At 43.7% G+C, this 21410-nt stretch overlaps 1 protein-coding gene across 1 annotated transcript; it reads left to right on the top strand.

Annotated features, from left to right (window-relative positions):
- Positions 1-723: 723 nt before the first annotated feature.
- tmem63c (transmembrane protein 63C) lies at positions 724-19336 on the top strand. The gene is made up of 22 exons (XM_008283218.1): positions 724-933; positions 4186-4265; positions 5686-5773; positions 8250-8287; positions 9007-9149; positions 9983-10034; positions 10150-10258; positions 11769-11842; positions 12004-12084; positions 12162-12282; positions 12468-12601; positions 12735-12857; positions 14135-14288; positions 14380-14486; positions 15081-15167; positions 15272-15337; positions 15420-15582; positions 15662-15767; positions 17835-18002; positions 18082-18194; positions 18289-18363; positions 19106-19336. Exons 1-22 carry the CDS (start codon positions 724-726, stop codon positions 19334-19336), a joined length of 2523 nt encoding a protein of 840 aa, XP_008281440.1.
- Positions 19337-21410: the final 2074 nt, after the last annotated feature.

Here is a 21410-nt window from a genome sequence, read left to right as displayed (position 1 = left end):
ATATTCTAAATTAGGATAAACTTCCTTAAGAGCAAAATTAGAAGCTACCCAGTAGAATAATTACATGATCTTTACCAGCGATGAACACATGAATGCATCAGTTGTTATAATCCAGCAGTTTACATCATTCTGAAATAGGTCAGAATCAGAGCGTTTATATGAGTTAAGTTTGTTTTGATGTTAAGCACAGATTTTAAAGTATTACTTTTGCTTGTAACAGAGTATATCTACACTGTGGTATCAGTACTTTTACTTAACCTATTAAGACCCAAGTTCTTGTTTGATATTTTTTTTAAATAAAATAAAAAAAATAAAGAAAGAAAATGTTTTAAATATATATATAAAAAATATTTTAAAAATATTAAAAAAAATAAAATAATAAAATACTTAAAAATAACAATAATGCAACAATAACAATAATAAAATAATATTTTTTTAAAAATTAACTATGCATGTGGATGCCAGTTCTTCAGAGGTTAAGTACAAATCTAAGTACTTCTTCCGCCCGTGCTTATGAACAAAACTTAAAGCAAAAGTTTTGTTTTAATATCAACAATACTGTTATTATAGAAACCGTTTGTATTATGAGTAAAGCAGATATAACTGCACTTCACCACGTGTGCTGCCTGACAGCTTTAACACTCGTGTCTCAAAGACCGAAGAGATATAAGTTGTGTTGTGTTGTGTTGTGTCTCCTCCTCCTTCAGGTATGATCCAGCGCTGATGGCGCAGTCTGAGCCGTTTGTGACGAGAGCGCCCCCCGTGGAGGCCCGGCCCGTGGAGCTGGACGTTCTGGGCTTCCTGGAGTCGTTTGGGGAGGAGAACAGCACGGCTGAGAGATGCTACCGCTCGCACTCCCGCAGCAGCGTCCTCCAGGGTCTGCCGTTCGGTGGAGTGCCCACGGTGCTCGCCATCAACGTGGTGCTCTGGATGGTACGACTCACACACACGATACAGACAGAAAACACAACTCACGACAGGAAAGTGAGCGTGGACGGACTTTTGTTATGAAGTGTCAGAATAATAAGATAATAATCTTTTATTTCTCCCCACGCCGGGGGAATTTACATTGTTACAGCAGCAAATTTTAAAAAAGAAGAACACAGCAGGACTAAACATAAACATAATAATCATACCAATATGTACAATATATACAAAGAATGAACAATAAATAAATAAATTATCAGTAAAGTGCAATCAGTGCAAAGCATTGTTGTGCAGATGTTAACATGATGATGCTGATGACATGATATAAGTCTGGTCGTCAAAATGTCATTTTGACATTTTCCAATCATTACTATAATAATAATTAAACTATTAAATAGGCAGATGTGGCTCAGGTGGTGAAGCGGGTTGTCCTCTAATTGCAAGGTTGGCAGTTTGATCCCTCGCCCCTCCACAGCTGTCCTTGGGCAAGACACTGAACCCGAAGTTGTGCCCAATGGCAGGCAGCAGCTTGCATGGCAGCTCTGTCACCATTGGTGTATGAATGTGATCTACTCTCAAATGTACGTTGCTTTGGATAAAAGCGTCTGCTGAATGAAATTGTAAATATTTCTTGATTAGCTGTTTTGTTCCAGTGGTGGTGGTGGACCCAAAAAGGTGCCAAAAGATAACTAGTTTTCTATCACAAAAGAATAAGAAAACAAGACATTACCACCATCTGGTTTGTCATTTTTGGTTTTGCAATTTATTATAAATGCCTCATTTAAAATCAACACCACCAAATTATCCAAATAGTTCTCAGTTCTTTGATATAACCAGTTCAGGACCAGTTAGAGGTCTGCTTCTTCTCCTTAACAGGACACTTGTTGTCCATCTCACACGCTCCAAATCATCTCGTCTTTTCTCTCCGCTGCAGCTTAGTGAGCCTTGACAACAAGGTTTCTCAATATATCCAAAGCTGTCAACACCATTTTAAGACGCTGTGAAGAGCCCTGATACAAACAGACAACAAGAGGTGATGCACAGTCAGGCAGCTATTTCTGTAAATCATGTAGTATCTGACGGACCTCGAGTCTTCAACACTTCACTCTGCTGCTGCTGTTGATGATAATGAGACAGAGCAGCAGCGTGGGGAGCTCCGGACGTCACGCATGGACGTGTGAAATGAACTGAAACATGTCAACACAAACGCACGTCAGTGATTAGAAATATTTGACCTGTGTCTGTTTATTTCTAACCCTCATTATCGACAATAAAGCAGTAAATCCAGTCTGGATTTTAATGTGTAGCTTAACCTTCATATAAACTTAATCTTGAAACACTAACTTAGATTTTAGTTGGTGGTTCTGCAGATGTTTTGTGCATAAAAGTCCTAATTTATAAAGCTGCCAGATGAATGTAGTAAAGTTAAAAGTACAATATTTCCCAGTGAGGTGCAGAGGAGTGGAAGTACAACGTGGCATGAAAAGAAAACTTTGGTAAATGTTCGTTTAACTTCTTTCACACTGTTCCACCTTAACGAGGCTCCTCTTCTGATTCTGTTCCCTTAATTTGACTGATTTCTTCTGACTTTAAACAAGATTTGAAGCATTTTTAATTCATAACATCAGGTCAAAAACTTCACCAGTGTCTTCCTTCATTGCCACATCTTTCTAATTAATTACAATAATCCAAAAGTCATGACTGAGAACATTATCCGTCGCTTCATATGTCAACAGAAACGGATTTATACCACCTTAATATTTTAGAAAATTGTGCAAAAGAGTGTCTCTACTGAGCAGTGACCAGAAGAAAAGCTCAGAGAGGGTTCAGACTCGCCATCCATCCACCTTGGCCTCTTTCTGAGCTTTAATGTTCTCATTGTGGGTAAAAAAAACTGTTTATTGGATGCATTACCACCAGTCCAGTGATGCCGTTTAGGTAATTGGATAAACCAAACTTTCCCCTCGAGGTGAACGTTTAACTTTTTTTTTTTTCCTTTAGTAAAATCTGCAAAACTGCAAACTTCAGATTCAGCACCGAGGAGCTTTTTATTTGTCTGCTCCTCGTCTGAGGTGTGGATGTCATAATCGTGAACGAGAACAAACACAGACGCATTATGTGCACGTCAAGGATGTCAAGTTTAAATCCGTTTGTTTTAACTTCCCACAATACGCCGCGCGCACTATTTACAAACACGGACGCGTATTTTCCTGCTGCGTCCCAGATAATAATAGGCTCCCATCTGCAGCTGTCAGCTACCTCAGTTCCGCTGTCAGGCCTTGTCAAGCTTGATCTCTGCGCTGATATCGCTCTCTATCCGCCACCTCCCATGTTTTAATTGGCTCATTTTATCGCCGGCCGGTTGTCAAGCCAACGCAGAAGGGTTGAAGCGCTGCCTCTTAATGACAAGCATGAGTCAAAGCACGCTTCCCCCCCCCAGGTGACGGGAGCACGCCTCTGCATCAATTCCATCATCATACAGAATAAATCATCTGTGGGACTTGAGGAGAGCGTGCCCACGCATCGAGAAGGAATGAAATAAAACAACAGGGAGGAGCTGCTCACCAAGAAAAACCCTGAGAAGGAAAAAAAACAAAAACAAAGGGAGAGTTTTTGGGCCCGTTTGAGGCTCGTTATTCATCCACAGGCCTCAGTCAAGTTTCGCGTGTGCATGACTTTAGATCCTTAAAGAACGACTCATTCAACATTTATGGGAGCTTTCCTCCTATTAACGCAGCTGTCATCCCACCCACTAAGCCACATGTCCTCCCGATTCCAATGAGGTAATGATTTAATGCTCCCAGCATTCATCAGCACTTTTTACTCCTCAATTTGCATTCGTCAACATTCATCCATCACGGTCCAGTTACGCACGCAGATGTTGAACCAGCTGATGAGCGCGAAGCCACTGGAGTGTGTGATTGAATGAGGTTTTTTGTCCACTTTTTCATCTGGTTTGTGGAGGATGTGTACTCGCTGTTGACCACGCTCGTTTGTCATCAGCGCGCAGCATGTGTTCATGTGTTCATGTGTTCATGCGTGCACGCTGACCTGTCTCTGGTAGTTTCCAAGACAACCACGTACCAGACGTCCTAAAGGAGGAAGATGGCTCATTATTGCTGCTGCGTTTCCAATCTATTGTTTGCTCTTTATGAGGATTTACAGACGGGTTTGTAAGTATTTAGATATTCAGCCCGTGTAATTGTGTAAATCAGACCCTCAGAGGCTCTGACACCACGTTCTGGTTCTGTGTTACAGTTTCTGTTGCTCATCTTCTCCTGTCTGAGGAAGGCTGCGTGGGACTACGGCCGCCTGGCTCTGCTGATGGAGAACGACAGGTGAATCCCCGACTCACACAAACACACGAGAAAACGGCCTGTGAGCCACGTCAACGCTTAAGATGGAGTAAAAGCTCTGAGTGGAGCGAGTCCTGATGCTGCAGCTCCCTCTGCTGAGTGTGAATGGTACTTCACATTACTGCAGGAACTTTCTGCTTACTAGAAGTCATTGTTGTTGGAGTGAACGCTGGCACATCAAACTCCAAAGTGTTAACACAGTGGATACACATCAAGTTTACAAAGGTTTAGATGTAAAAATCTCATCACTTCTTTTAGTTTAGGCCTGAAACTGCTGCATATTTCCATTACTGATTAACATAATGGTAGGTTTTTATTTAGTTTAAGCTATAAAAATTCAAAAAACAGCCATAACACGTTTAATTTACAACTGTCAAAAATAAATAAGTCAGAAAAGCAGAACATTCTCATATTTGAGAACCTGGAACCAGCTATTGTTTGCCATTTTTCTGTGATAAATAAATCAGTGGGAAAGGCCATAAAGCTGCCATTACTCTATGTTTTTCTAATTTTCTTTAAATTCAAGAAAAGGACCAAATCACCAGTGCCTTTATTATGTTTTTTTTTTACTTTATGACCTCCCTATGCAATTTGTGTCACTCAGACTCAGAAGATCTGTTGAAAATAGTTAACAAAAATATGTATTTAAGTTTCTGAAAAGGCTGAATAGTTTCCTTAACCAGCTGGGCACATATTACTAAAATACAGGTAATAATGTGTTTGATAGGGACTATTTTCAGCGGTGGATTAACACACATTTGGTGCTTCTTGCAGCAACTGGTCAGCAGGATAATTCATGTTTTATTTTAGTCTTTTCATGTAAGTTGCAGACAGAGAAACACAGAACATGACCAGATTTATCCTTTAAAGATTCACCACTTATCAACAAATGTAGTTTCTTTTCAATCAGTTTGTATTTTGATTATCTTTAGAGTTATGAAACGAGTGCAGGTCCCCCCCAACAGCCTGCATGACTCTTCAGAGGTCTTCTTCTGCTCGACCTGAATCTCCTCTCCAGGGGAGTGCGGTCTCGATTGTTTCCGCCTGACCGATGGCGGCTTCGTAGACCTCGAGGGCAAGCAGCATCTGTGCGTTTTGCCGAGCGGTCCTCTCTCATAGTAATTCAATTATGCTGCTTAATTTGACGCGCTGTTGAACTGTCAGTGGTTTGGCCCGCAGAGAAATATCCGCAAACTCGATCAGGGCACTAGCTTTATTAGATCAGACCACACCGTATGCATTTCCTGTCGTCCGTGTGTGCGATGGATTGATTTCAGACGGGGACCGTGCTGGGACTGCAGCGGTTACGTCCTGGTGTATTGATAAGGTCACGTCAGGTCACGATCAATGTCTGTCTTATTATCTTATGTCTTATCTGTGTCTTGTTATCTTCCCACTTCAGTCTCACGTCCCTGTTTTATGGAGAACCGAGTGAAAAAGAGAAGTCTCCTTCAGAATCCAGCCCCTCTGACTCCGAGACCAAGGACATGGTGAGTTTTGAGTGTCAGAGTTTTTCATTGCCTCTTAAAAGCAGCAGCAAAGCCCTTAATAGCATCCTCAGACCAGTTGAAGGTACCTTGTGGAGTTCACGGCGCGTTCCCTCAACAAAACACACTTTATGTGCGCTAAAGGTACAACAAAGGTGCTGAATGAGTGTCTCGTAGACTATCAGCAGAGGAATGTTTTCCTATAGAGCTCACATTCACATATGTCTCCAATCCTGGTCCTCGAGAGCCACAGTCCTGCATGTTTTAGATGTTTCCCTCTTCCAACATATTGATTCAAATGATCAGCTCATCATCAAGCTCTGCAGAAGCCTGATAACGATCCTGATCATTTGAATCAGGTGTGTTGGATGAAGGAAACATCTAAAACATGCAGGACTGTGGCCCTCGAGGACCAGGATTGGAGACCCCTGACATATGTAATGACGAAAATGATGATATTAATAATTGCTCTTATAATAGCACTAATTAGTATGTTGTTTTTTTTCAATATGTGGAAAAACTTAGTATTGTATGAGTTCTGCTTATCAGTGGCAATTAGCAGGAAAAAGTTTTGATGGATATTGGATTTAAAAGATGGACACGTGCAGGCACATTTGCCAAACTTTGTTCTCTGGCCATATAAACTACAAGCCCACTCAGAGAGCACAGACCTCTACCAAGGCCAATGTCCTGTTTAACAATTTTAAAAAATAGTGATCTAGATCTGCACCAAAATCTAAGGAGTTCTTCCTTTGGTCCAGCTCTCTGCCAAGTTTTCTGACATTCAGTGGGGTAGTTTTTGTGTCATCCTGCTGACAGACAGTCAAACAGCACTAAAAACGTAGCTGCTTCAGCCGTCACCTTGGTGGAGGAATGAGCTGTTATAACTGTCAAATACCAGAAAGTAAACCGGTGCAGTAAAAAACAGTGGCACTGTCTTTTTTCTTTTTCTTTCTTTTTTTTTTTTCCATGGAGACTCTGTCGGTTCCACAGCAGAATAGGATTAACCAAACTTCTTACCACGCAATGGAAAGTATTCCCCTGTCTTGCCCATTGTTGTTGGCCGGGGCAGCTTCGCACACAGAACGGTCATGTGCGCAGCAACTGCAACCGGGAAGGACGTTTTACTACAGAGCCAGCTTTACAACACAATATTTTTTCTCTGCTTTTACAATGGGACAATCCCCGAGATGTTCATTTAATGGCTCCGAGATGCTATAAAAGACTTGATGAAAGAGGACGTTTGACATGTATCACCCTCGCAGCCAAGCGACTTATTTCAGCCTCATGCTCGCACACACGGTTGTAGAACTAAGCAGAAACATCTGGAGCTTTGAACTGAAAATGCGGAAATGACAAAAAGCGTGCAGTTCCTCGAATGGCCACATGAGGCTGTGACTCGATCTCCATAGACCTCCATGTTAAAATGTCCAACTTTACAGCAGAGATAAACATGTTCACAGCCTGGTAGGAATAAAACCTGTTTGGTCTCCGTAGCTAATTAATCCATTTGTGAGAACTTTTTGAGGGTTGAATTTTTATATAACTCACCCATATAAATTGTATTCGGATTTAAAGTCGCTTTAAATGACACGACAGCTCCACTCATGCTCCACTTCTTTACTTGTATTTGGGTTAGTTGGAAGGAGCCGGGACGGTGATTGCACCAAAACCGCTGTTCTAAAAAACTGTGGGTGACATCATGGAGGCTTCATCCATCTTTATATACAGTCCATGGGTATAACATATCCAAACAATGCGTGGACCTGCTCATCCAAACTCTGCTCTACAGTGCCACCAGTGGTTAAGAAATTCCACAGGGTACCTTCAATCACTATAATAGTATAATTATGGTAAAGGAGGACAGTGTTTGAAGGAGCAGACTGGCAGATTCCAGTCATCTGCACGCTGCAAAATATGAAGGAGAGGGCCTCGCTTTTAGGAAACGCTATCATTACCAATAACAATGATGCTAGACAGTCTGCTTGTCTTCCTGATCATGTTTTGATTTATTTACTGTAATTACACTGCAGTGTCACATTTGATTCCCCCGGTGATGCATTGATGTCTAAAAATGCTGCACGCTGAACTTGAGCAGTATGGCCTAGTTTTCTAAAGATGGCACTGTGTCAACTGTGGCGAGAGGAAAGTTTGGCTCATGACTCAGCTGGACTGTCTGTGACTCCATGACACCTGTGTGATAGACTGAGGTCACCGCTTGCATGTTTATAACAGCGCGAGTCAAAGAGTCAGACTGTAGTCATCGCCCTGTGCCTACACAGAGCTGAGGCTGCAGTAAAGTGATTACTGCTCCAGGCTAGACCTATTAAATCTCCATCTTTGTGTCACTCTGCAGACCTTATGCAAATAGTGGATGCGTTCAAGCAGCCAGATGTGGTGTGCGGAGACTCGCGTTCGTGTGTCATAATTTTTTAATAACCAATTCATCAGCTGTTTTATGATTCTGCTCTCCTTCCAGGGCTTCTGCTCGTGGCTCTCATCTCTTTACCATATGAAGTAAGTAAAGCACAAAGCAGTTGCCCTCGTAATTGTTTCACCCCTCTCTCATCTTAGCTTCCATCATTTCATTGGCCGTCCGCCTGCGAAGCTGATGTCACCGTCAGATGTAAAGCCGTGCGCTATATCTCATTTAGCAGCGAAAACAAACGAGTCTGGGCTCGCTGGTGCCGTGGTTTCCCCTTTGAATATTTGCACTTTGCTCGAGTCTGACTGCACACAACAGATTTAGACCTGTAAAAAAAGCAATTTCCATGGTATCCATGGTTTCTATAGTATTATGGTGGAGTTTGGGTGCTTCTGTTTTTAGCTGCCGTGCCAGTGGCTCACCCTGGGATCCCTGGGAAAGCGCAAACCCACCCTGCGAGTTCTTAATGTGTGGGCTGCCAACGTGCCCTTCTTTTCTTCTTTTTTTTTTTTTTTGTTCTATTTTATTACACTGGGTTTCCTGAACCTCCTGCCTGGTAACCACAGCTTCTGACACATAAGTAGTGGTGCCACCAGTTTACTCATGATGAGCTAGAAGCTGTAGGTCCATTTGTCCAGGCCGCATACAAATGCTGCGCTAAGCTCACGCTGCCCTGATTATCATTACATCTGCATGTGTGGAAACTTCATCATTGACACCTCAGGAGCCATTTGCAGCATCTCTCTCCCTCCGTCATGTTTTGGAGAGAAATCTGGGACTCTGACGGCTCCCGTTCTTTCTGTTTCCGCAGGGATGAGGAGATCCGTAGCAAATGTGGCATCGATGCCGTCACATACCTGTCCTTCCAGCGCCACATCATCCTGCTCATGACCGTGGTTTCCCTGCTGTCTTTGGCCGTGATCCTGCCGGTCAACTTTTCCGGGAACCTCCTGGGTATTTTGGTCCTCGCATAATTGTCTAGCCGGCCGACTGTTTGAAAAGTCAAGGGATATCCTTAACCTCAGGCAGGAGACACACATGGGGCACCTTGCGCCCAGGCCACACAGATACAATCACACCCTAAATGTGGATCGCTTTAATGCACAGAAACTTCAGCTTTAAACCGTCAGTGGAAAAGTTTTTTTAAAAAAGTTAATGATGAGGTTTTTTTAGCTTCAGAAAACAACAACAACAACACATACATAAAGGCTGCACTTCATCTACTGGGAGTTGCTAGCGTGCCAGTGGCAAGTCATCAAACGCTTCCCCGAGTCACGCTGTAGGAATAGAAAGTGCTTCATTTCCTCTTAACATACAGTAAACATGTAGGTGCCAGGGGTGGGATGGTGGACATAACCAGCTGCTAAATAGCAACAGAAATGCCTTTTGGCAGTTGTGTGCTTGTTTAGTTGGAAGTGTTGAGAACGCCACTCCACAGCAGGATGAAGGCAGGAGCCCGTTACAGGGTCTGTGAGGAGCAGGGCGCTTTTATTACTGCTGGTTGTCATCATATGGACCGATGTGTCACCAGAGTCATAAAACCAACCAACACCCGTTCACTGGCTGTCATGGCAACAGCAAACAAAGGTCTGCCAATTTGAAGCAGCACAGTTGAGCACGACTGCGATGGTTCTGTGCAAAACTCATCAGATCGGATACCTTTGCCGTCGGAAAACCTTTTCTCTAAATAGTGCTTGATTTGTGCTTCACCCTCCAAACAGAAGAGGAGGGGTTTCCTTTAAGTCGCTGCAGAAATTAACATGTGTCATCTTTCATTATCCCTACAGGAGACAGTCCTGAAAACTTTGGAAGAACAACACTGGCTAATGTTAGCGCAAAGTAAGTCTAGCACTGCTGGAATGACATCACATCTCATGAAACATCCCAGAACCTGTGAAAAAAAAAAAGAGAGAAAACTATCTATAATTGTTATTTTTCTTCATGTGCCTCAAAGGGACAGCTTTCTGTGGCTGCACAGCATCTTTGCTCTGGTGTACTTCATCATCACTTTGCTGTGTATGGCTCATCACTCAATACGTCTGGAGTACAGAGAAGATGAGAAGGTCTGTCACCGCCGCATCGTATGATTTCAGCAACCGGTCATCTTTTCCACTGCAAAAATATCCATCTTATCAAGTCAGTTCCTCTGTTTTTTCAGATCTGAGGGACCTAGTTCAGGAAAACAAGTGGTTATGCATGTACATTCTCAGGCATTCAAGTCATAAGATCTTCAGTGGAAGGCAACCAGGCTTTTCTGTTTTGTCCGCCTCAGTTCTGATTTGAAATGTGTTTAAACTGCCGGGTGAGTAGAGACGGTGTTGTAAAGACGTTTCACCTTTTAATGAAGAGGCCTCCTCAGCTCTAACCTGTATGATAGGGAACCCCAGGTATTTATTCTCACCCCTCCATCCCATAGCCCCTCATTTGTTAAGAAATGACTGCATCACGATTTATCAGGTCCTCACAGTGCAGTCTGGATCCTCCCCAACAACCACTGACACCTGCATTCATGGGAGTCGTGAGCCGGTGATGTGTGATGATGTAGGGATCAGAATAAATACCTGAAACTTCCAACCGTTTGTAGTAGAACTGAGGAAGCTTCTTGGATGAGAGGTGAAACATTTACAAGAACCAAACAATAATTAAAAAGTGCTTGGTTGCTTTCTACTGAAGCACTTAGGAGGTTATTGTTTCAGCCTTTTCTTGCAAAACTAGTCATGCAAACCAGAATAGAATACAATAAAAATAGAATAGAATAGAAATACAATACAATAAACACTTTATTGATGCCCAGAAGGAAGCAAACAGAGTAAAGTGACCACCACCACAATACAAATAAATCTGCTAAAGTCAGGCAAAAAAAATCTGAAATAAGAAAAAATACACTTTACTACAAAATGCACGATAAAATTTAAGATGCACTATGATTAAAAAATGTACTAATGTGAAAGATGTGCCATGCACAAATATACTATAGTAAAAATATTCAGTGAGAATTAGGATTTTCTTGCACGTTCACATCCCAACAGAAAACACAGATTGCTGCCGTAGAGTCAAGAACGATATCCAGGACGTCATAATGCAGTTTATCACTAAGACTTTAGGCCCCAGAACGAAGAGTCTGCAGCTCTGTGAGCAGAGCAGTGGCTTCAGATACACGCTAATGGCAGCATGCTAACGTGCTATCAGTGACAATTACAAAGACCCGTATTTACCTGCTAATTTCAAGTAACCTAAGTACCGGTTCCTAACGCTAAGTACGACTCGGGCTGATGGGTTTGACAGTATTACAGGTATTAAGTCATCAGCTAATGTGAAATTTTTACCCTGACGTTGCATTAGATGAAAAGTTTAAGTAATTACACCTCATCTGGAGGAGAACATGAAATTTCCTTACAAGTTTCATGGAATCCATCTAATATATGCTGAGATGTAACATTTAAGAAAGTAAGGAGGAAAGGTCAGAGGATCTGTGGACTATAAAAGCTTTTTATTTAATCTTTCTGTTTGGACCAAAAGCAGAAAAGTTGGACCCTAACATGACTGAACACGAGGCTGTATCTTGTGTTACAGGTCGCCAGAACGCTGATGATCACCTGCATACCGAGGGAGATCTCTGACCCAGGACTCATCACCAAACACTTCCAGTACACATGTTTACTTCTCTGTTTTATTGTTAAGTCAAGTTAAATCCTCTCGGGACCTTTCATTCCTGCACATCCACAGTCTGTAGATTCCTTATAATGGTTGAAATTTTAATTGTGCAACTCTTACACTTTGATTTAACTATTTTATCTGCTCTATCTAGTGAGGCCTACCCCAGCTGCACCGTCACTGACATCCGTTTCTGCTTTAACGTCCACAAGCTCATGAGGCTGGACCTGGAGAGGTACGGGACCTTTCACAGGCCGGAGCATCACAGTTTGGGATTATTGGGCTCTTGTCTGAGGATGCTGTGTTTTTCAGGCGCAAGGCGATGAAGGGCAGGCTGTATTTCGCTTCAAAGGCCCAGAAGGAGGGAAAGATCATGATCAAGACCCACCCATGCGCTCAGATATTCTGCTGCGACATATGCGGCTTTGAAAAGGTAACTATTGGGATTTACTTTGTAGAGTTGCAGTGCACAGAAAGCGTGTTGCCACTGGATGGCACTGCAATGCTAAAGTAGGTAACTGGAGCAGCAGTGTGATTTCTTGCCAGTGTGAATCTGGGAAAGTGTCTGAGCGTGAAAGATGGAGGGAGTAATGTGTGCTCTAACTTTTTTCTCTGCAGGTGGATGCAGAACAGTACTACAGCGAGTTAGAAGAGAAGCGCACGGACGAGTTCAACGCCGAGAAGAACCGCATCACCATGAAGAGGCTGGGCATCGCCTTCGTGACTTTTCGCGACGAGAGGATGACCGCGGTGTGAGTAAACGGCAGCGTGACATCGAGGTTTCCTCATCGTGTAGGGCCTGATGTCACATTCAGTGTGTGACATAAGGGCGGCGTTGCTGATGCGTGAATTCCTGCAGCACGTCTCGTTTTGTTTTTCTTCCAGCATCGTGAAGGACTATGGCCGCGTGCACTGCCGCCGCAGACCCCAGCAGTCCAGCATCACTACTGTGGTGCAGTCGCACAAGTGGGGTGTGAGCTACGCACCTGCTCCCAGTGACATCATCTGGTGAGTGCTGGTAACTGGAACTCACACAGCTTTTGTAGTGGTGCTCCTTAAAGCTCAAGGGTCCCAATATTCCTCCTGAATTTCCCCTCGATTATCCTAAAAGTCTCAACAATTGTCCACATTAACCCTCCTGTTATCTACTCAGGGTTTAACATCTCTAAATAAGTCATTAACTTAATTATTTCAGTTTTATTTAAAGGGATATTTACACATAAACTTGGGTAGCAATTTTAATTATGACATTTTCTGGAGGTTTAAATTGCTGGAGTCAAATTGAACCCAAGGATAAAAGTAAATTTGAAGATAATAGGAGGGTTAACAAATAATACATCCTCCTCTCATGTATGCACCCTGGACAGTCACCCATTCCCCCTCGTATGCTGTACCTACCGTGCAACGGCTGCATCCAGCTAACCTGCATGTCCTCTGACTGTGGGAGGAAACCGGAGCACCCAAAGGAAACCCACACAGACACAGATTTTGAGTGTAATATCTAATTTTGCATGACTTGTGCATCATTTAGACACATTTCCCTGTAATTAAGCCTGACATATTTGGTATCTTTGGAAACCTCTGGATCGAGACGAGACTTCAGAGCAAAGGTTCTGCGGGCTCTCATAATGCTTGTCTGTGCAACAGGGCTTGTAATGATGGACCTCAAGAGTACAGGGAAGTGCCCGTCATTATGCAAATCAGGCACATCGGTGTCTGCATTAGTGTGACTGCTCTGGTTCTTTTAGGACACTGAAGATGCATCTGTTGTTGTCGCTTGTGTGCGGCAGATCTCAAACACCATCTAGAGCTCGCTCACTAGTGGATTAGCTACAGTGCATGTTTCTTATCTTGGAAAGCAAATGCAGCAGTCCCAGCGAGATTATGTAACGAATGAGTGATGCATATGTATGGGAGATTAACCAAAACGATGGTAGCGCTCACTGTTTGTGCTTCACGCCTGATTGGCTGCAGTGTGTTCGTGTCTCTGTATGAATGTGCACTAACTAGACCACTGGAGCAGTAGGAGGCTGCGAGGTTGAACGGGGACTTTTGTTCCTTCATTAAAACGGAGCGCTGAAGTGTGCTGCTCCCAACCTGCTCTCCAGTCCAGCGCAGTGGAAACACGCTCGCCCCCTTCCCTTCCACCGAGGCTGGCTATTTCAGGCATATGTCAATACATTAAGTACATGCAATTTCAGGGGAGAGGAGTGTGTTAACCGCCCCGTCCGTCTCGCTGGACCGCTGTGAACTGAGCCTCATTATTTTTTTTCCCCCATCACCAGGGAAAACCTGTCAGTGTGCGGATCTCGCTGGTGGCTCCGCTGCGTCCTCCTCAACATCCTCCTCTTCCTGCTGCTCTTCTTCCTCACCACTCCCGCCATCATCGTCAACACCATGGACAAGTTCAACGTCACAAGGCCCGTGGAGAGTCTGAGGGTCAGAGTTTCAGAACAACTTTTACGACTTCGGCGCTTCGTTTTCGCCCTCTCCTGCTCTCGTTAATTAACCGTTTTTCTGTCCAACACAGAGCCCGGTCATTACCCAGTTCTTCCCGACCCTCCTGCTGTGGGCGTTCTCGGTGCTCCTGCCCTTCATCGTCTACTACTCCGCCTTCTTCGAGTCCCACTGGACCAGGTACTCACCAGCCATCATCTACCACTCTCCTCCGTCCTCTGAAATGGAAATGCCGGTCCTTGGCTTCTTCAAATGGACCCTTGATGTGAAGCTGCTGGTCTTCCTCTCAACTCTCAGTAGTTTTTTTTTTACATCTCAATTATTATTTTCTTTCCTCTTTCACCCTCTTGCTCTTTTTACTCGCTCCCTCCTTCTCTCTGTCACTCTCCCTGCACTGTTATTCTGGGCAGGTTGTCATAGAGATCTCCATGTGAGGATAATGATATGCACAGTAGTCACCATGCGCAGAGGAAGCATGGCGCTTGGTGACTAGCGGGGAGGAGGAGCGGCAACAACTGTGCATAAGGAGACAACCTCACGCAGCACCTATAAGCACCCTTTCTTTACATAACCACCCCCACAAACGTGTTGTGCAGGCGTGATGTGCGAATGGACCGAAAGCAAATCGACTGTTTACTGGAGGGAAAAGTGTAGCTCGTGCTAATGAACCCAACAGTCGTGTAAATGTGGAGTCAGCTGATTTTGCATTACAGCGTTCCACTTGGGGGGGATTTATTATGTTGCTTGTCACCAAATATGCATTCATGTTCTCAGATCTGGAGAGAACCAAGTGACGATGCACAAGTGTTTTTTACTGCTGGTCTTCATGGTCATCATCCTGCCCTCCCTGGGTCTGTCCAGGTAAACTTACAGCACACATGATGTCAGTTTTTAGACACATTTTTGCTTTTACCCCATTTTTATTGCTTGGCTACTCCTTTTATCCTTTTTATATTTTATTCTAGTCTTGACCTCTTCTTCACCTGGCTCTTTGATGTCCACTTCCTGGATGAGAAGGATGTCAAATTTCAGTAAGTTGCAGCATAATGTACCAAAAGGAAACTCATCTCAGTTTCAGGCACAACCCATGTCTCGTCTTTTTCTTCGCTGCAGGTGCGTGTTTCTCCCCGACAACGGCGCGTTCTTTGTCAACTACGTGATCACATCCAGTCTGATCGGCACGTCCATGGAGCTGCTCCGCATCCCGGCGCTCACCGTGTACGCCCTCCGCCTCTGCTTCGCCAAGTCCCAGGCCGAGCGGATTCACGTCAAACGGGTGAGCGGAGCCTCGGAGCTCGACACGTGGTTTGATTCTGAACTTTAAAAACGCTCATTGCATTTTTTTTTGTTTGCAGAGCCAAGCTTACGAGTTCCAGTTTGGCCTGGAGTACGCATGGACCATGTGCATCTTCGCTGTCAGTATGACCTACAGCATCACATGTCCCATCATTACACCCTTCGGTGAGCGACGTACAATTACCCTCTTGTATCATCACCCACCTCTTCTCCGCCGTCCCATCACGTTCCCTCTCGGCGGTGTGTGTGTGTGTGCGCTCTGCTCGTACTGTAACCTCACTCTCCTCTCCTGCCTGCCAGTCCGATGCAGACTGTGTGAATTTGCTGCTGTAGTCCCAGACACCCAGACACAGTGAGTTGCGAGCCAGACGCCCACTCTGCTCCTGTCTCTGCCCAGAGCTCACCAAGCTTCTGTTTACTTCTGCAGTCTATTTGTCAGTCCGAACATGGCCCCTTTCATACACCAAACCCTGCTCGCTCTGTGCGTTTCACCTGTGTTGTTTTCTGCAGATCGGCGTTTTGGGCTCGCAAACATTCCTCTGTGACCGGCCTGAGGCATATCTGTAGTTAAACACCCACTGAGAGGAAGCACAAGGACCAAAATATAAAGCTGACAAATGTCTATTTCTGTTCCCCTCTCTCACCCTAACCAGTACGGCAGACGGCTGCCCTCCCTGAGCCTGGTTCTGCCAGAGGTTGCTGAACTGTTGCTGAACTGATTAAAAAGGGAATCGTTAAATTTTGGGGGTTTCTAAATATAATATAAGATTGGGAGGTCTCGACCCGACTATTTGAAGTGCCTCGAGATGACGTATGGCGCTGTGTAAATAAAACCGGATTGAATAGTTTTTAAAGACACGTTTCCATTTTTATAATGTCAGTCCATATCATAACGATGTCACTGTACAATAAACATCAGATATATAAGCCAAGCGTTTGAGGCTTCCAACTTTTATGCGCGGAGGTTTCCGGAGACTGGGACGGTAGACAGGACAAAGTATGTAATATGGATACGGTGCGTGCCAAAGTTTTCTGTCTGTGCTCTCGTGTCTCTGTCGGTTTTTAATTACTAGTGAACCCTCTGAACCCATAACCTGCTGGCTGGTTTCGGAGGCATGTTGTCTTTAAAACATCGCCAAAATTACACCATTCATCAAAACCAGAAACTGTAACAACATCTGATTTTCAGCTTTCAGACAGGCCTTGAGCTAATCATCTGTGATATACGGCTCTGTCTGGGAAAAAAAAGCAAATCTCATCAAAATTGCTCTCGTCTGCATGTCTTATTTCAAAATGCATCAAGAATGAAGCATTTACACCAACCAGATTCTGTAAAAAACATAAAATAATAATAGTTCTGCGCTCTTGTAAACAGCTGAAAAGCCATTATTGACTTAGCTGTGGGGCTTTTCGACTGAACTGCAGGCTTTGCTTTTACAGAAAAGCATGGAAACAATTAAAAAAATGCAATTAATAAAATACCAGCATATTTCTGTAACACCTGTGGACACTTGGAGAAGAAATCCCACTTTTATTTTCTCTATTTTTGGATTTATTGCGTTAAAATTGTGCCACAATATACACTTTTGAGTTCTCTCTATTGCAAGCCATGTTTTATTTTTTGTTTTTTTTAATTGCTGGACTTAAGCAACTTTGGCAAACTCTGGTTTATAAAACATGCAAGTCTGTACGTTTGATCAGTTTTCACAGTGAAAATCAAGAGAAAACTGATTTAATTCAGCAAAAGAGAAGTAAAATGGTTAAAAACAGACGGTTATTCAGATGAGAGACTTCACTTCAGTCTTTTTTGGTTGGTTAATTCCACCTCGAATCATCTCCTCGGCCATCGACGATTCGCTTTAAACCTTTACATCCTAAACTCTGGATATTTAAAACGCTGTCTGTGACATTTTAGCCTCACATATTAAATACTTTCTGGAATAAAAAAAACAACTTTCACATGTAAATTTGAGGCTGTTTGAGCGACGACATCTCAGAAACTGTTGAAGATGAACACCTGAGATCTTCACTCATTTTTCTCATCATTTCATTAATTCAGAATCTACAAGCAAAAAAACACAGAGACACCACTGAGGACTCAACAGGGTTCATGATCATCTGTTTGTCAAAGCTGTAAATGTACCACAGTTGTTGATTTACTCTACTGCCCCTGTGAACTGATCAAACCTTGTCCACAGATCAGCCAATGTGTGTTTGTCTTATTACATGTAGGTCTCCTCTATGTGGTCCTGAAGCACATGGTCGACCGGTACAACATCTACTATGCATACGTTCCCACCAAACTCAACCAGCGGATCCACAGAGCGGCCATCAGCCAGGTCATCGTGGCTCCAATCCTCTGCATGTTCTGGCTGCTCTTCTTCTCTGTGCTCAGATTGGGTACGTCGTCACACGGGTTTCGTAACTGCGAGGCCGCCGTTAGTCCGTATGTAACGTTCTCCTCCTCGCCGTCTCGCAGGTCCGGTTCATCCCATCACCCTCTTCACCTCAGCGTCTCTGATCGCTTGCATCGCCTGTTACCTCTTCCGCTTGTGCCTTAGGAAGCAACCAGACAAGTCAACAAGCTACCAGGTCAGCTCGCCTGAAACTCACCTGTAGACGCGCCGATGCCGAAGGAAGCGTGTGCACTTCAGCATAAGTAATCCTTCACTCTTTCTGTTTTCAGATGTCTGATCAGCCAACAGAGGGGACGTTCACTGATGCAGACAGGAGCACTGTGACATCCACCACCGCCTCCAGTGTACAGTACCACACTTCTTCTCTTTGCCTCAAACATGTTGCAGCACTTTTGACATTTTCTTTCCAAGAAATATACATTTGTTTATATTAGTGCTAAAGATTTGAGCATATGCAACTTTTACAACCATTTTTTTTGGTGTTGGAGACAGCAGGCTCAGTTTTATTTGTGTAAAAGTTACATCAGAAGCTGCTGCTGAGTGACTTTCCCAGGCTGGGATGTCACAGAATCAAGCCTTAGAAGAAAACCAATATGCAAATCGAGGTGCCATAATTTAAATTTAGTAGCTTGCTCAATTCCTGGGTGAGCTTCAAAGGCCACCATTGTAATTTTTTACTCATCTCCGTTTATCTCAAAGCTCAAATTAGCAGTTACATAACATATGTCTTTTAAAATATTTGTTATAAACCATCCGACCGAACAAACAACAACCTGTGTGATCCTGCAAAGCGTATAAATTACGCTTGTCTCCGTAATATGTTCTGAATCTGGATCCATAATGTGAGCATTCAGAGCTGTTATTTGTTCTTTTCTAAACATAGCGCGTGCACATTATGTCATGCTGACTGTGTGCTACACAATAATCACGATTCTTATACATATTTACGCATATTTACATCTTAATTGTAGGCTGGGCAAACCAACCCAAATCTAAAGTCATACTTTCATCTCACACGCTCCCCGTGAATTTGCTGATTTACTGCGTGGCACAATCATAAACTACATGCTGATCTGCCTCCCTCAGCTGTTTGTGGCGTCCGTGCTGCTGGAGCCAGAGCTGGCTTTGACTCCGATGCCCTCCCCGGCCCACCACAGCTATGGCGCCATGGCCAGCTCCCAGAGTTCAAGCCACGGCCCGGCGGAGGAAGAGGAGGGCGAGGAAGACCACGCCCAGACCCGGGAGACCGAGCTGCAAGACCCCCAAGACCCCTACTGCTCCAGCCCGCTCATGGACAGCCCTGTGGGCTACCAGTAACGCCAAACTGATATCCACGTATCCTTCAGCTGGGGGACACAGATTACTAAATGCCACAATGCTGCGTTTTCACCACTGACCTCAGACTCTAACTTAGCTGCCTCGGACCATGAGACTAGATCGTGCTTGTTAGGAAGGATGGAGGACCGGAAGAGGAAAGGAGCAGAATCCATGTAAACACAATTAAACAGACAGCAGTTTGCCAAAAACGCCTGCTTTAAGGACACAAACATCAATCTCAGCAGAAGATAACATCAAGCTACATGTACAGATTATTTAGGTTTAACTATCGGATGCTCCTCGATAGAAAACCTTCTTCTGTGGCTTCATTTGCAAGTTAAACAGGTTACAAGCGACGAGAGGGGTGGAATCGCCTTTGGTTCGCTATCAGAGAGACTCTTGGACGCGAGTGGAGGTGAAAGTTCCCATCGGAGTGGGTGGTGTGAGCAGGCTCGCCCCGGCAGACTGGCGGAGCGGTCTGGGCACGGGTGATATCTGGTTCGTCTGCGGCGGAGCTCGGCGAGGCTGAGGGTGAGGGCAGCTAGTTGTGAAGCCATCTGCAGTGAGAGAGCAGACAGACGGAGGGCCGAATGTAACTCAGAGATGCACTGTAACGTATGTGCGCTCTCTCCACGGAGGCACGAGCAGCTCGACCGAACCTGGAGCTTGTTGTAACTATTACCGATTCAAGGTTTGCTATTTTTGCTACGTTATTTTTTGGTGTCGTTGATATTGTGCTTTGGGGGTTTGGGGGGGGACTAGAGATCGGTCAAAGAGCTGTCTCATCTTAATCATGATATTAGATAATTATGCTGTTTTGACTGTGTACATGATCCAACTGGATTTTTATTTATCCCTCTTTGGAAATTCAGTTTGTTGCCCAGAGTTTGGTTAGAACATTGACAGCGCTCACACGTCTGTACAATAGATATTAAAATATATATTTAGTACAAAGACAGGGGGAATGACTGAGCTTTACATGACAAACATCGCAGTGGTATCATCTCACTCCAGGCAAAAATATATACGTTGAGGAAAATGAGGAACTATTCATCTACAAGCTACAGGAAAAAATAGAAGCACATCCTGGATTTACAACATTTTAAAAACATGCCATGGACTTTCTCTCGCTGCAGGTTTCTTCATTTTGCTAATTATGTGTAATATTGACACTAACTACAGCCTGTGTTCAAATTAAAGCCATTATATCTGCATATTTTTGAAAAATGTGAAGGAAAAAAAAAATCATTTGTTTGTTTGATGTTGGTCTAATATTTCTGTGGTAATATTATTATTTTTTTGGTTAAACATACACAAAAATTAAAGCATCCCGTCGTCTGTCTGACACTCTGCTGCATGTATACTATGTTGTATAAATGAAATATGCATTTATATCCTTATGCTTTACATTTCACACGAGCTAAACTCACTGATTCCAGTTTTGTATGACAGGGTTTTGTTTTTTGTTTGTTTTTCCTCATAGTGGGTGAAAGTTTTTCTCATAGAGGTGAATGTAAACTGACTGTAGTCTGTTATTTATGTCTTTTGCTGTGCCTTGAAGAAACTCCCCCCTTTTTGTGTGACAATCCAGCATGGCCTGAAATATGCTGCATGGACTGAAAGCTGAAGGGAAAAACAATGACGGGATGAAAACACAAGCAACAAAAAAAAAAACTCGACAGAGCGGTTTTCAATTATTCAGAATGAAACAAGCAGCTTCGACTAACACACGAACACGAACTGTCTTCATCTGCGTAAACATTCGTCATCCGCCCGGGAACCGCTTTCCCGTCCTCAGATCTGGAGTTCACGTGATCGGATCAACGACTGAGATCTCCGACTCTTACGCCAAGAATGAAACGTCCAGCTAACTTTGTGTCTTTACGTCACAGCAGTTGTTTGGCTTTTTTAAGATGTTTTGTATCGTGGCCTTGTTGGTGCCTTGTGTTGATTTCAATCAATATCTTTTCAGTTGCTGTATGTTTGTTTTTTTTATCATACAGATCATGTAGTGGCCAAGCTCTCTGTAGAGGATTAAAGAAGAAAAAAATCTCGCTCATTTAGCATCACACCT

The sequence above is a fragment of the Stegastes partitus genome, unplaced genomic scaffold (genome assembly GCF_000690725.1).
Source record: "Stegastes partitus isolate 25-593 unplaced genomic scaffold, Stegastes_partitus-1.0.2 Scaffold8, whole genome shotgun sequence".
Lineage (NCBI taxonomy): Eukaryota > Metazoa > Chordata > Actinopteri > Pomacentridae > Stegastes > Stegastes partitus.
The sequence above is the reverse complement of the archived record's forward strand: the minus strand, read 5'-3'. Positions and strand labels throughout refer to the sequence as shown.